This window comes from Lissotriton helveticus, chromosome 10 (genome assembly GCF_964261635.1).
Source record: "Lissotriton helveticus chromosome 10, aLisHel1.1, whole genome shotgun sequence".
NCBI lineage: Eukaryota > Metazoa > Chordata > Amphibia > Caudata > Salamandridae > Lissotriton > Lissotriton helveticus.
The window spans coordinates 1,140,558,318-1,140,574,622 of NC_136071.1; the positions used below are offsets into that span (position 1 = coordinate 1,140,558,318).

General features: G+C 42.5%; 1 protein-coding gene across 2 annotated transcripts in view; it reads right to left on the minus strand.

The window, feature by feature from the left end:
- The window catches only part of RBMS3 (RNA binding motif single stranded interacting protein 3), a 1,517,465-nt gene that overhangs the window by 227,434 nt on the left and 1,273,726 nt on the right, over positions 1–16,305 (minus strand). For both annotated transcript variants that reach the window (XM_078663941.1, XM_078663942.1), the window contains exon 8: positions 9,025–9,071. In XM_078663941.1, coding sequence (XP_078520067.1) covers positions 9,025–9,071 — 47 coding nt within the window. The remainder of the gene's footprint in view (positions 1–9,024; positions 9,072–16,305) is intronic.

Here is a 16,305-nt window from a genome sequence, read left to right on the forward strand (position 1 = left end):
TGAGTATTCCGGAAAGTTTTGAGCATCCAATTACTGCAGTCTTCCATCTGCAGTCACGTTTCTAGTTCAGAAATGTCAATAGGAATTACAAATTGTCTTAGACTTGCTGTCACGTGTCAATTATCTTGAATCCTACGACAGAAAGTACGTGGAGGTGTTGACTTTTCTCCTAACTCTAGACACCAAAGACACAGAAAAAGCTACAGAGCCTTAAAGCCACATTTTCAAGCCTACCTTCATATCAGGACTCGGATAGGTACATTTCTTATCGGTGAAGGAGAATACTTTAGTTTATGTGGAGCAAAACTTCATAGCACATTTGTTGTTAAGATTTTAAGGGTGTTACTGTTAAAGTGTAAACATGAATTCTCTAACATATGAATGGAAATGTGAATGAAAATACTACGAGAGTTTCCTGGCGCTAAGGCAAACGACCAGACAAAAGGCATCATCCACCCTACAATTTAAAAAGATGGGTTTTTAATTGCTCCCGAAAAATTGATTTATCTGGAATGCATCTAAATTGGAAGTGAAGCTCATTCCAGTGCTTGGCGGCCAAAATAGAACAGGCCGAGCCACCTAGCTTCTCCCGGGCCGACTGCAAACGTAAGGTTCTTTGCAGGCAATATTCATATAGCCTTGTTGAGCAGTTATTTAGGATCATCCTTGTAAAAAGCTTGGTACGAGACGGTCAATGCTTTAAAAATGATCCTTTTCTTCGCCGGTAACCAATGCAGTTGGTTACGGTAATGTAAAGCCGGGGAGATTAAACAGTACGTGAATGCCGTGTTATGCATCGTTTGTAGCCACTGTATTGTATCCTTCAGGATCCCCAGAGAGACAACATTGGCGTAGTCTAATCTGGAGAGAATCAGGGCCTGGATCACTGATATCCGAGCTTCCCATGGTAGGAAATCAAGAAATTATGTTATACAAATAATCCACAAAAAAACATATAAAATATATATGAGTACATACAGACACAAACACACTCACTCAGACAAGCGTATTTAAAACATTGATAATAAGCATATCATACAGGTGAGCTTTTGTTATGGATCCAGATGAGAGATGAGCTAATCTACATTTTCCCTGGACCGCTCAAGACTAAACATTTTCTTTTGTGTGATCCATGTATTCCTTTCTGACATAGCAGAGAAACTGACCTTAATGGTACATTGTTCCTATACTGTGATTGGTCGATTTCTCCAGGGGTTTAATGGGAACTGTAGTTTTTTAGATCATTTGTCTCCCCTGAATTTACAGTAAAGACACTGCATAAGATGCACCTTTGTTTCAAGTTAGATAAATCTTTACTTTTTGTTCCACACAAAGCCTGTACTGATTAATAATTATCTGCACAAATCGTCTTCTATATGTATGGTGTCATTAAATATTTTTAAAGAATGTATATTTTTAGGTCTAGTGATACTTGTCTTATTGTTACCAATTGTTTACAATATACATAGAGTGAACTTTGGCTCCAATCTAAGCAGTATAACTGTCATCTCATGCTATTAGCTATCTGATGTATCTTCCCACATTACTGCAATTGTTTCCATTAGAATACAACAAAGACTATTTTACATCAGAAGAGCTCATTGAAGCATCACCTTGTCTGTCACATTTAATATTTTATGTCATACATTTATTGTACACAGCAGACAATCCATTCTGACACATTTTTTGCAGTGCTGAGAAAGCTAATAGGGCAAGTTTTAAGGTGATAAACAGCATTGTGCACCCAACAGATATAAATAGGATTTGTGAAAGCATGTGTTTACATGCATTGGAATATTAAGGACCAGTGAAGCCAGACCTATTGGTTTTGCCAATGGTTGTTTCATTATAAATGGCACTGCAAAGATGCTGCTTCAAAGTGCTTTGTGTTGGCAAGGAGTTAGGTTGCAGAAGGTCAGGGCTCTGGTCATTTTGTCTTCCACAGATTGCAAGTTCTCACAAAGGTTGCAGCAACAAGGATGTCCTGCTTGGGAGTTATGGCAAAACATATTTATGGTCAGGGCTTTCATGAATTTTAGGAAGTCAGTTTGAGGCAGAGGGGAAAATAAGCGAGTTCCAAATGAAAAAGCCTTCCTTGTATGTGGCGTGTTATTCCCCCAGAACATGACTATCACACTGGGCGAAGAGAAACGGGGTTGGAGGATGATGTTTGGTGTCCAGTTGGCCTGCAAGGTTTCAAGAGGTTGAAAGTTACGATGAAAAGATGATAACCGGTCTCGGAGGGCCTTATGAACAACGCTTACTTTTGTTAAATTGACCCATCATGGATTGAAAGCTTGTGGAGTGACGTCAGTGCCGGTGAGATGTGATCTGCGCTAACGACAAGGCCAGATGGTTATTGCAACTTTATTTGGACCAGAACCATAATTTTGATTGGAAGGTTTCCAAGATTACGTTGCAAAAGGCAATATTAAAAATACCACTGATAGGATAAGGAGGATTCATTGAAGTGAGAGTAGCTCATGGAGGAATCAGCAAGAGACATGGAAAGAGGCTGTGGAAAATGTTTGTAGTGAAATGTTTCACCTGGGGTATCAGTTAAATGTGAGAATCAGGGATAACCCCTAGGTGGGAAACATCCTTTACAACGCAACTTTTACCACGCAGTGCTATTACAACGCAGGTTTTACAACTAAAACAATTACAACGCATTGCGCTGGGGGGCGCTCTAGGATAGGGAATAGATTTAATTTACTATCCAACACCTTCCCTACTATCCACGGGGACTGGAGTTGGAATAGTAAATTAAACTATTCACTATCCAGCACCCCCAAGTGTAATGCGTTGTAATGGGAATAGATTTAATTTACTATCCAACACCTTCCCTAGTGTCCACGGGGACTGGAGTTGGAATAGTAAATTAAACTATTCACTATCCAGCACCCCATAGCGCTATGCGTTGTAATGGGAATAGATTTTATTTACTATCCAACACCTTCCCTAGTGTCCACGGGGACTGGAGTTGGAATAGTAAATTAAACTATTCCCTATCCAGCACCCCATAGCGCTATGCGTTGTAATGGTATGCGTTGTAAAAACTGCATTGTAACAGCATGCGTGGTAAAAGCATGCGTTGTAACGTCATACATCCCCCATAGGTTGTTAGCAATCTGAAAAGGGATTAGAAAAACAGACTTCAAATAAACCAAGTAGCAAGAACTTGGCCTCTGAACGTCCAGATGCAGCTATTTTAGCAGAATTAGCCCTTTCAGGGTACAGAGAACAGGACCGAACCTTCCAGCATTTGCGTACAGTATGGAAAACCTTGTCACCACAACGGGATTATATGTCCCAATGACGAAATGTGAAATGGCTTGGCTTCAGTTTCTTATTCCAAGCAATAAAGAGCGTTCATAAAATAGGCCATTTCGAACAAAAACGGGGCCTTAGATGGTCACGAACACAGCATGTTTTGAACTTTTTGTATAACAAAAATATACAATTTCATGCACTGTGATATAAAATGTATTTCACAACTAGTAGAAAATATAAAAGACAAAAAATAATAAACCGTTAGAGTTTTCAATAGAGAGTTTTTATTGTAGAAAGAGTACAATAATTTATGTATGTGTATACAAAAATGGCTCAGTGCATAACCACTGGGTTCTTACAGGGCAAAAACAGTGGTTATTTGCTTTTGACAACTCCCCGATTCCCTCTTCACTGTTTGAAGCTTGTAACATTTCTGATGCATCCATTATAAGCCCTACTGTGATGCTGTCATCCCTGATATGAAAATTGCATTACTCTGATCTACTCTGTGCATTTTAGAATTTATCTGTCATGTCTGGTGACAACCTTTATTCAGACTACAAATAGGGTAATATTAAAGTAAAAAGAAACTCTATTAGGAACAGTGACAGTCTGGCATTGAGCAAAACATGTATTATTTGCCTTGTCCTATTCAAACATAAATATATGATATACTATGAAGGCAATTGACGATTCCACCTCCAAATGGGGGAAACAGCAATACAGTAGTGTTAACGTTGAATGTGTCTCAGGAACATATAAGATAAAAAAAGTAAGAGAGCGGAAACGAAAGAAAGAAGGGAAACACATTTTCAAATAAAGGAACAGAAATAAACAAAAGAAAATACACAGAACAGAAAAATAAAAAACAGAAAAAATAGCTGACCCAAAAGACTCCTTGAGATTGTACAATGGCCAGCAGGTGTGTGTGTGCAACCAGAGGAGGGGTCATTTAAAGGGATTAACAATTTCTACTTGGCACACTTGGGGCTCTTATTTCCCTCCCTGGATTTTAGGGAGTGGTTGTGAGGCAGGCTGCTGGAGCATCCTCCAGGAAACCAAGAATTATAGAGGGGGAACATGGGGTAGGGACTTATGAAAGCAATCAGCTTGTGAGCACTGAAGGAAGCATCTGACAGCTTACCAGGGCAGTGGGCGGATATTGGATCTGGCACATGGCAATGGGAAAGTTGGGCAGAACGTGCCACCTTTCTAGCTCTCTCAGCGGAAAAGCGTGCCAGACTTCACTGTTCAACACATCCAATAGCAAAACCAGTTGATGAGAGGGGGGGTACCTGTTGAAAGGACTTAGCTGCAAAGAAGCGAAAGACCATGAGATGATGTGAATGCCCACCCGACGCCATGCACAGTTGCTGCTCCTTCCACCAGGAATAGAAAAAGAATGGCGACCAGAGTGCCGCTGCAGCGGTTGCATTGAAGGAGGAGAACGCTGATGAACGGGTGGTATATTTGTTTTGCGCGCTCAGCAATTTTATATTATTTAATAACAAATCCCAAAGCCATTGCTGGTTATTGAAAAACAATCAATCAATAGCCCAGTGCACGCGGGTCATTTCTGTTGTTTCCGATCTGAATCCTACAGACTTTTCCTAGCAGTCCTGAACAGTAAAATGCACTTCAGAAGAAACACCCCAAAAAGGGAAGATTCTGACTCTTGGCCCACCAGTCAAAGATTATGATGGCAACTTGCTACTTTAATCACCTTTAATGGGCCAGGTGAACAATGAGTTTGGCAAAGAGATTGACTGCCATTATTTGATGGATTCCCCATACCTGCTAACCTCTAAAGGACACTTTTAGTCTTCTTGTTAACAATTAATTGTAAAATCTTATTAAAATCTGAAAATAGATCCATCATTGACATAATATGGTAACATTACAGAACTGGATCGCTTTATCTACACTAGCAAAGGCGTTAAGCTTCCATAAGAGAATCCAATAATTAACCGAAAGACGCACAACTATAACAAGACATATTTTTTAATTTCTCAAATTGTACAATAAATGACATGGTGCACTTAAAAAAATTATAAGAAGCTAATTAAGGGAATTCCATTCCTCTCTGGGTCTTAAAATTGTTTACCTACGCGGATGACGTGCTAATTGAAGAAGAAGAAGCAATGCCAGAAATATTGAACCTAATCAGCAACGATGCGTCAGTCTATCGATGATCCCTAAATAGAAAAAGAAACAGAAATGTTCCCACTCAATGTGTTATCCTTACCTCATACGTCCTAATTATCCAATCTAAAATGGCAATCTTATTGTTTAAAATATCTGGACACTGAATTAAAACAGAATTTAAAGAGACGGATCCTATTCTGAATCTACACTTCTTACTAAAAAACTATGTTGGAAGTATGGTCACCATAACACATCACTTGGTGGGACATATAGAGACAGATAAAATGATAGTGACCTTGCAAGTAAAATGTATCCTTTGAATGTTGCCATTACAACTCTCTGAAAGCTTCCACAACAGCATAGATACCTTATTCGCTAACTTTATTTGGAAATACAAAAGAGTGCGAATCTCCATATACAAACTTAAAACTAAGAAATTCAGAGGTGGCCTGGGGATACTAAACTTTGTCAACTATCAAACAGCTTTCCTTGCAGGCAAGCTACTCATTGGATAAACACAACTCTACCTTTCCGCCACCCATGGGTTGACATTGAAGTGGACCTGGTTGAAACTCTATCTCTCGTAAACACATTCAATCTAAAACATTTGAAAGTAACTCACTCTTACCTAATCTTAAAGGAGACCATTCTAGCCATAAAAACACTCAAAAATGTGTTAAAAACAATTGAAAAGTTTGGATGTTTCCTCTATTTGGTTCAATCTACATATCTCGAAACACTTGGAGTACTCCAGTATTTTACTTGTTAAAGACCTAAGGTTCCTCTAAACCCCCTCTCTCCTAAGCTATGATTGCTGAGAAATTCAAGCTACAATCTGCCGAGTTCTATAACTTCTGAAAAAATTGCAGGTTGCACTTAGGAAGCTAGGAGTCACACATTTCTTAGACTATTTGAAATTTCGTACGTTCGTATCGAATTTAGGACATATTGCTTCTATAATTTATAAACTTCTAGAGAAACATACTCGCTTGGGCATCTCCCGTATTGAGGAAAAATGGACAGACTTGAATATTCGCCCTCCGTCAACATCAACTCTGGAAAAAAGTCTGGTATTCTATTACAGCTTGTAAAATATCTCCACTGATTTCACAATAAAAATGTTGGACCATCTACAGAGCCTTCTGGACCCCTAGGAGATTACACAAGCTGGGCTTAGGTGTTTCGTCCCTCTGTTGGCATTGTAACACATCTGTGAGTGATTTAGAGCACCTTATGTTTTTTTACTGTAAACATATACGCTCTCATTGGGAGCATATCGAATGCATCATAAAATAATTTTTCAATACCACACTTAGGGCCAAGTTCCGATTTTGAAGGTGTGGCTGCGGGGTGGCTTCTGCCCCGCTGCCACACTGCTAAAGCTGTGTGAACACCACCTGCCAGATTACGAGTTTCCTCGAGTCTTGCGGGCAGTGCTTTGGCGGTCCCGCAGTGGAGCCTCTTAAAAATGCACCGCAATGAGAGCACCAAAGGCCGTTCCAGCATGGCATAGACTCTGCAGTCTATGCCATGCAGGAAAGAGGGAGCATGCATACAGGGGGGCACAACATGTGCCCCCCTGAATGCATGTTTCCTCACCACAACAGTTTTCATGGGTTCGAATGTAGGGCGGTATTCCGCAAGCTGGAAACACGTTGTGCCTTCACAGTTCATTATTTGGAAGAAATGTGTCTTTAGTACGCGTTCATTCAGCACGCAAGTCGTTATGACGACTTGCCTTAGGGGAGCGCTGGATTTTGGAATAGGTAACTCCAGTATGCGCAGAAGTAAGGAAGGTGTTGGACTTTAAACCCACCGCAATTCCACCAAAACGCCCCCCAAGGCAAGTCGTTATAATGACTTGCATACTGAATGAATGCATACTAAGGACGCGTTCGTTCTTTTGCCGGCGTTGTAAAGGCACAGCGGGATTTTGGTTTCGGTCTGAAGGACGTTTCCCCCTTGGTTCACCGCCCTCAAAACTCTAACAACGAGGAAACTCAGAATATGCTTGGCAAGGCTGCAGAGGCACCGCCGGGATGTTCCTGGTCCAGACTGCCAAGCCACCGCCGAGCTATTGTGAATCCCCAGCGGTTGCGGCGGTCTTGTGGAGCTGGGACAGCAGCACTCAAAATGTGACAGTCGGACCTCCAGTGCGGCAGTTCCCGCCACTCTACTGTGAGTACTTGTAATCAGGCCTGAAGTCTCAAACATATAATTGTCATTCTTGGCCAATTCAGCAATTACGTCACAACCAACACTTAACAGTTGGTATTTTCGTTTACTGGATCTGTACTCACAATAGGCAACAAAAATGACCTCTAAGGGTTGAAAAGTTATATTTTGGATCGTGTGTGGTAGGCCCAGGTCTGTTATGTTAGGAGTGCTGAGAATATCGTACTTAATGACAACTTTACTACTACCCACTATAGATCTCTGTGAGATAGTCTAGACCAATAGCAGTAAAAGATCATACTCCTGTAGGTATTAATTATCTATGATGTTATTCGCTCTCACAGCCCTATCTTTTATTTTTGCTGAGCATGGGGCTCATTAGGATGGCGGACGGACCTGCGTTCGTCCGCCACCCTAGAGGAGGAGGAACCGTCCGCAGGGGCAGCGGCGGTCCCTCTAGTGCAATTAGGATGTGACCGCCAGCCTGGCGGTCACATCCTCAATATTTAACTTTGCGGCGGGTGCTGCTTGAAGCAGCACCCGCCGCAAGGTTAAATATGCATGCTTAGCATTAGCATGCACAAAGCGGCAGGCACCCCCCACCCCCCACTCACCCTGGGGGCCCGCAACGGGCCCCCAAAGAATTCACCGTATGCCTTTCTCCGCCGCGGAAAGGCATCTGTTTTTCGCCATCCTAATATGGCTGGCGGTGTCTGAAAGACACCGCCAGCCATGTTAGAGCTTTTCTGCCGCGGTCGGAAGGCGACCGCGGCAGAAAAGCTGCGGACCGATTTTGAGACCCACCGCCATCCTAATTTGGCGGTGGGTCTTTTGTGCCTCCCCAGTGGTTTTCCTGCATCCTCCGGGCCGGCGGTAGCTTCCGCCGGCCCAGAGGATGCGGGAAAACCGCGATCCTAATCGGCCCCTAAGTGCGTTCCCCTCTTACTTCCTCCACCTTCTTTATCCTTCTTTTTTTGTCTTTCCTATACCCTTCTTTTCTTCAAATTACCAGGGATACTCAAGCTATGACACTCGCCGCATTTCTCTGAATAGATACAAACTTCCCTTTTTTCTTTCATGGTGTATTTCCTTAATATATGTTTATTTGTGCACAAGACCGTATTGGGCTGTCTTTTTTTTAATCAAAATCTTTAATAAATATGTACTGAAATGAATAAGAAAAATATTATACGAGGCTGCCTATGACTTGCTGACCTGATGCAGTTTTACAGAAAGTTACCACAATCTATATTTTACCCGTAGACCTTGTATTATATGGCCAGTGAAGTCCTTCTGTCCCCATGCCAGGCTACAAGTGACCTGTAGCCAACCTCTGTAATGGATACCTGTGGCGGATGGAGTATGAAATAAGTTTGATAAACACTTTAATACACATTTTCATAAATGTAACAAATAATATGAATTACTTACCCATTCTGCATAGCAGCTGTGGGGTCATATGTCAACGCCATACCAGTCTGTGCGCAGTTTCAAGTGAGGAAAAAAAAGAATTTTTTTCTTAAATTATTGAAATAAATTAAATTACATTGTCACAGTTCATCATCCAATGATATAATGTCTTCCCCCCTTTTAATTTAGGAATTAGATTATCGTTTATATTTGCAGTGTAGACTCCTCCCCTAAATTTTTATCTGATGCTATTTACCCTTCATCAGACTGGAGTTACCTTGGGGAAAAAAAGATTATTTTACAAGCATCAATGATATTAAAGGTACTGTATATGTGGTAGTACGGATGCGGCTAAAAATCATCTGTTGAGCTCATAATAACTTAATACATTTATATAGGGCTATTTTGAGAGCTGGATATTATTAAGGCACTGATAACAATTGTTATTATTACCCAACCAAATGGCTCTGAATATGAAGAACAGTGGCAACACCATGGCTGCACCCTCTGTTGCATGTGTGTATATGCTGAAATTTTGCAAAACAACAGCACAACACAAACACAAATACCCAAAATCAACAAAATACAACTCATTGCAGCTCAACGTAAAGCAGCAGCGCATCAATAAGATACAACAAATAATGAACAAAGCAAAAGCAATAAAACACAATGAACTATCGCTACACAACTGTATTGTGTTATTGTATTTTCTTGGGGTGTTAGTGGCTTATGTGGTGTTGTGTGCAGTGTTGGTGGGTTTTGTTTTTTATATGTTGCTGTGTTATGTGTTGTTGTCTTCTTATATTGCTGTTTTGTGTTGGTGTCTTGTGCTTGTCTGTTTTCTAGATGTGTGGATGAGTTGTTCTGAATTGTTGAGGTGTTATTTTGATGACTTGTATTTTGTCTTTATTCTGTTATTTTATTTAGTGTTCTCTGGTGTTCCTATGTTGGTGTGTTGTGTCATTGTGTCATTTTATGTTACTTTATTTACTATAGTGGCATGCTATGTTGTGCGCATTCATTACTATTGTAGCATTATCCTGTTGTGTTGTGGCTTTGTTATGTGACAGTGTGTTGTTGTGGGATTGTGTTGTAGTTGTATGTTCATGTATTTACTGTAGTGAATGGAATTTTGTTGTGCTCATTCATCACTTCTGTAGTGTTATGCTACTGTGTTATGTCTTTGTAATGTGACATTGTGTTGCTGTGGGATTGTTTTGCCTTTCAATGCAGCTGTAGCCCAGACCATCTTATAAAAGACATAAACATCCATCCATGCCTCACAATTCAACTGCCTCAAACCCACTTATAACATGGTGGTAAATGGTGCCTGCACAAAACACTGCCATTCACCACTGAGGAAACGCAGTAGCCTTAAGCGGAATGTGCTTTGTGATGTAGGCCACCCCTGTGTAACGAAACCGCTGCCCTGTCTTACTGAATAAGTCTCAAACCTACCAAATTATAAGATAGCTTATATGGTTCAGACACTTGCTGCAGAGATCCAAGAGTATCCTACTTGACGTGAGAGACAGCTCATGCTGCTAATGCACACGCTACAGAGGTCTGTGTAGGGTTTTATGAGCTTCCTACAGAGCTCACATGTAACATGGAATGTATGACGTTACAACGAATTCCGTTGCAACGCATGCCTTTACCACGCATGCGTTACAACGGAATTCGTTTACCACGTATAACATTTACCTCGATTGCTTGCGTGGTGACGTCATACGTCGTTAAGAGAAAGCGGAAGTTTATTTTCCGATTTCTCTTAAACGACGCTGATTAAATACATAACCTGACGTGACTTCAGGTGAGTTTTATTTTGGGGGGGGAGACCCCCCCAAACCCCCCTATTTTTACTTTTTACCTTTACCACATATACCTTTACTACACACCTCGTAGTAAAGGTATGCGTGGTAAAGGCTTTCGTGGTAACCACGCTTGCGTTGTACTGCATGCGTGGTTAACGATTTCGTGGAAACGGCTTTGTTGTAATGGCCGTTTCCGTAACATGTAGCTCACAGGTTAATATACGAACATACAAAAACTATTTCTCATTGAATTGATTGATTTTCTACAGAGATTTTTGAGCAACCTGGAGTTCAGAAACTGCAGTCCTACTGAAACAGGTCAATGGCTCATGCATGTATAGCAAACACCATCATGTACCATGTGAAGTATATGTGCGGTTCCTTGCATGTTCTCCATTGCTCTTTAACTCTTAACTACGTTAATAATGGCAATTATCAAACATCACTGTTTGCATTTTGGCCTACCTGCCTCAATATAGATCATCGACAAAAAATGTACCTCTAACGTGCCCTTTCTTGGGATGTTTGACGGTACAACGCGTGCTTTTACAACGCGTACCGTTATGACGCAGGTTTTAAAACGCAAGTCATTACAACGACTTGCGTTGGGGGGCGCTGGATAGTGAATAGTTTAATTTACTATTCCAACTCCAGTCCCCGTGGATAGTAGGGAAGGTGTTGAATAGTAAATTAAACTATTACCTATCCTAGAGCGCCCTCCAGCGAAAGTCGTAGTAATGATTTTCGTTGTTAAACCTGCGTCGTAACGGTACTTCGTTGTAAAAGTTCCATTGTAAAGGACGTTCCTCCTTTCTTGTCTTCAAACTGTTTGTTTATTACGTTGTTTAACGCTCAGAAATGATCTTGTTATCATAAAGTACTTTATATAACTTATAAATGAATAAATACATAACAACCTCAACGTGGATACAAGTATTGATGGGCACTGAGTCCTGCTTGCACTGGTGTGACCTTTCCATGGGATTCAAGACCAGTTTTTCCCTCTACTTGGCCCTTACAGATGGTCAACTCCCCTTGACCTCCTGTTACTCCTGTTGCTCAATAAACACCTGAACTTAAAGTTCAGAACCGTACCCTCCAGCCGACCCTCCTCCGGCACCAGGAGATCTCTGGATCCGCACCCCTCATAAAAAACTATAATAGGGAGATGATCTGAGCTGGTCCTTCTGTATAAGTATTCCCAAAATCCAAAATTCACGCTTGACAGATTGTTCCAGAGTGATATACCAAGGGACTTTGTACTATGCCTTCATACTTCTTCATTTTGTTCTTCTGACAAATGATGAGTTCTTGACTGAAGGTACTTTGGGTCACTTCAAAAAGCTTTGGGGAGGGTGCAGAAAATGTGGAACTTAAGTCTTTGTTCAACAAAAAAGCAGTGAAATACACTTGGGGATGTGGCACATGCTTCATTTTGTTGTGTCTCTTGTTTTGTTGCACCTGGTACTTTGGCATTAGTGATTTAGCAAGGGCACTGTTAAATTTATATAGTAATGGACTCTTGAAAGGACCCACCATCCTGCGCTCTGGCAGTATGAGTTGAAATGTTGGAAAGCCTTTTTTTATGCTTTCCATATAGTGGTACCGCCTCATTGATCCCAGCAATGAAGGACAGATTGGTACTGAAAATGTTCCCCATGTTCATGGTTGTTTTCACAAGAGTGGATGCCTAGCCAAGAGCTTGTCACCAAGATGATGGGATGATGATGGTGTCATTGAGTTAACCATCCATCCTCTGACACAACTTACCATTCCAAGAGAAAGGTTCCATGTACAGGATATGCTACCGCCCGACCCACAGAATTGATTTCCTCCGAGCTAGACCTCATGCCGGGCCCAAGGTTTCTCCGCATCACCTTCCACACGATTGTGGACATGCATGACCCTATCAGACCTCCAACTTACTGCAGCCATGACTATAGGTCAATAGTCTTAATACCGCAGGTCATCCTACCAAACCTTGAATCTACGGGATGGGGATCTCTCTAACTCCACAACCATCCCCACCTGTGCTTGTTTATTGGATTTGCTTAGTCTGCAGGGTAAAAGCCTAATTCAGGGAACCTACAGGGTGAGATAGAGATAAATAAGGTAATCACTACTGGGCAAAAATTTATTTAAAGGGTGAACCAATGTTTAACTTTCATGAATTCAAAGTAAAACAAGCATTTACAATGCAACGGTTTCGCCTTTGACAAAGTTAGAGATATTGGCATTGCAAATGACAAATTGTTTATTTATGTGTTGTTTTTGAAAACAGATAAATAAAAGGCATTGTCATTTACAATGCCAATAGCTTAATCTCTCGCAAATGTTCAGAAATCTTTCGGCAGGCGAAACCTAAAAATGAACGAATGCAGAAAAACATCCACTGTAATTCGGCGTAGAAAGAACTGTGATGGACCTCATGAAAATCTACAACTTAACGAGCATAACCAGTGCTCCAAATAGCCCTAACAGACCCCTGTGCACTGCCAAAAAAAAACGCCTCGTCATATAGACGCTTCTTTATGTTTAGAAGCAACTTCGAGCCCATGGCGCCAAAGGCGTGCAGAGGTGCATTCTTCGATTGGCTTGGGTGCCTCCCCTCCAGGGTGACCCTGCGCAGCCCGGCAGTGGAGGCAGCACCGGCACCTGTGACAAGCCTGAGCGTGGGTAGTAAAGGGCATGTGGCTGTCAGTACCTTTGTTATGAGGAGCTCGGGTGCCTCCCATCCAAGGGGAGCGTGCGCAGCCCGGCAGTGGAGGCAGCACCAGCACGTGACAAGCCTGAGTGTGGGTAGTAAAGGGCATGTGGCTTTCAGTACCTTTGTTATGAGGAGCTTGGGTGCCTCCCCTCCAGGGTGACCCTGCACACCCTGGCAAGGGAGGCAGCACCAGCACGTGACAAGCCTGAGCGTGGGTAGTAAAGGGCATGTGGCTGTCAGTACCTTTGTTATGAGGAGCTCGGGTGCCTCCCATCCAAGGGGAGCGTGCGCAGCCCAGCAGTGGAGGCGGCACCAGCATGTGACAAGCGTGAGCGTGTGTAGTAAAGGGCATGTGGCTGTCAGTACCTTTGTTAATATTCATATTATGATTAGGGCTCCCTGTTTGATGATATTTATTTTTGCTGATTTCGGTTTGAATGTGTCCATCTTATTGGTATTAATCCATAATTATTTTGTGTTTTATGAACAGATGATGTGACAAGACGTGTATTTCCACATTTCTTTGACAGATAACCGTGCTCTCTGTCAGGCTTTAGCATACCACACTGCCAAGAGGAATAAAGCACTTTAAAATATGACTGTAATAGCACAAATGCACACGGAGGCATGCGGTGACATCAGCACATCAGGCCAGCTGTGTCACTCCCCAGGCTGCCACCTTGTGCAGCTGTTGGTCTGAAACCCTTTTATTTCAGCAGGGCAGCCACTCAAAAGAAGCCACAATCTCTCTATTTTTCCGCTTTTATAAATAAACGCAGACAGGAAACTCGATGTTTTCTGTCTGTTTCTATCTGTAGAAATCAGTAAAAAACGGAGCCCCGCCCCTCTGCGGCTTCCGGTCTCTTCCCAGCCCTGCCGGGGGCTGTAGCGAGAATAGGCACACACACCTTCAATCAAACCTTGGAAGAGGGGTCGGCGCCCTGGGGCAGAGCCAGAGAGCACAGACATAAAGCGCTGCGATAAAGCGCCTCGGCCCTCCAGCAGCAGCGCCGCAGCACTGATCTGTCCTGGGCGCTGTAGCGCCTAGACTAGACACAAACACCTTCGATGAACACAGTGGATGAGGGGTCGGTGCCAGGGAGGGCCTTAAAGCGCTGAGCACAGTCATAAAGGGCCTCGGCCCTCCAGCAGCACAGATCGTGTTTAAAACCCTGTCCCGTGTCTTGTGCTGCCGGGGATGGGACCGCCCCCTCGCCGTGCAGCCACCATAGATCGGGTCCTGCAGTCTGAGCGAGGATGAAATGCGGGCCCTGCAGCGCCTCTCATCACTGTGGAGTCTTATGGAATAAACCCGCAGGGCGCTATATACCATAGAACGAAAACCGCCGCAGACTTTGGCACAAGCGCCACAAATGAAAAAACACATTACAAGGAGCTCGATGAACAGACGTGGGTGTGATTCTATATCAGGAAAAGAAGGTAGAGGGAGGCTCGCGCTCAAGAGCCACAAGAGGCCACGAGACTCGAGACTATTTGGTACAAAGTTCACGAAATGAAGATTGCAAAAAAGGAACCTTTTATTAAATAAGTGCATCTTTAATAAAACATAGAAACGAAGCCGGAGAAGACATCAGGCACAGGCTTCAAAAGAGGCCCGTGGGGCTGGGATTATCGCGCTAAACTTCTTAAAATAAAGAGGCCAAAAAGGAACATTTATTAAAAACAGTGCCCGCTAGACTATAATATGGATATTAATCCATGGAAGACGCCACGCACAAGGTTCAAAAGAGGCCTGTAGCGTTGGGAGGATCGCGTAAGATCTTTTCAAAATAGACAAAACAAGTCAGGTCCCGGGCCGGCAGCCAATCACAGCACGGCCCGGGAATGACGTCAGGGGGGGTGTCCCGGGCCGGCAGCCAATCACAGCGCAGCCCGGGGAATGACATCACGGGGTGTCCCGGGCCGGCAGCCAATGACAGCGCGGCCCAGGACAAAGGGGCGGGACTTAAAAAAACACGAGAAATGCCCCCAAATCGCTTTTTCACGAGAAAGCGTGATTGACAGCCTCTGTCTCCCAATGGCTAGCCTCCATTTATGGAGCTAGCCAATGGGAGACAGAGGCGGAACCAAAGCCAAATGTAGGAACATGAGATTTCGCCGTTGGCGGAGCAACTGCTACGCAGTTGCAACGCCAGGCGAAACCTAAACACTTATTTACGTTGAGATCAGACCACGAGTATCAAGGCATAATCTTGTTTCTGTGCTAATTTTCTGAAGCAGGATATAGGATTTCATCTTCAATCAGGATGGTGTCTGTTTGACTGATTATAAGGAGCATTGTTTACAAAGTTCAAAGGAATATACACTATCTTTCATGTTTGTAAAGTTGGTCCAAGCGGAATGATTCCATATCTGGATTTCGTGCCAGGATTTTCCGTGATTTCTATTTAGATTGACTTTTTGGTAAATGTATCTAAGTATATCTTTTTAAATGTATATAATTTTAGGTAACTTTATGTTATGTTGCTTTGCTCAAACACTGTCCATCTGGGCCTAGGTACGAAACCAATGAGTTGGTTTTAAATTTCAAGGTTTGAAGTGGTCTATCTAAGTTCTAATGCAACTAGTGAGATTACTTTAGAGTATCCCCAAGGGTGTACATTGAATCACACAGGCAGAAGTATAAAAAAGTAGGCAATAAAAATATATATATATCACTAAATTTCCTTGTGTTTTCAGAACAAGCATGGACAGGTGGGTTGGGGGCAAGGATTTTAGGTTGCTGGAATCAGCCATTAAACAGTACATCATTTTTGCATG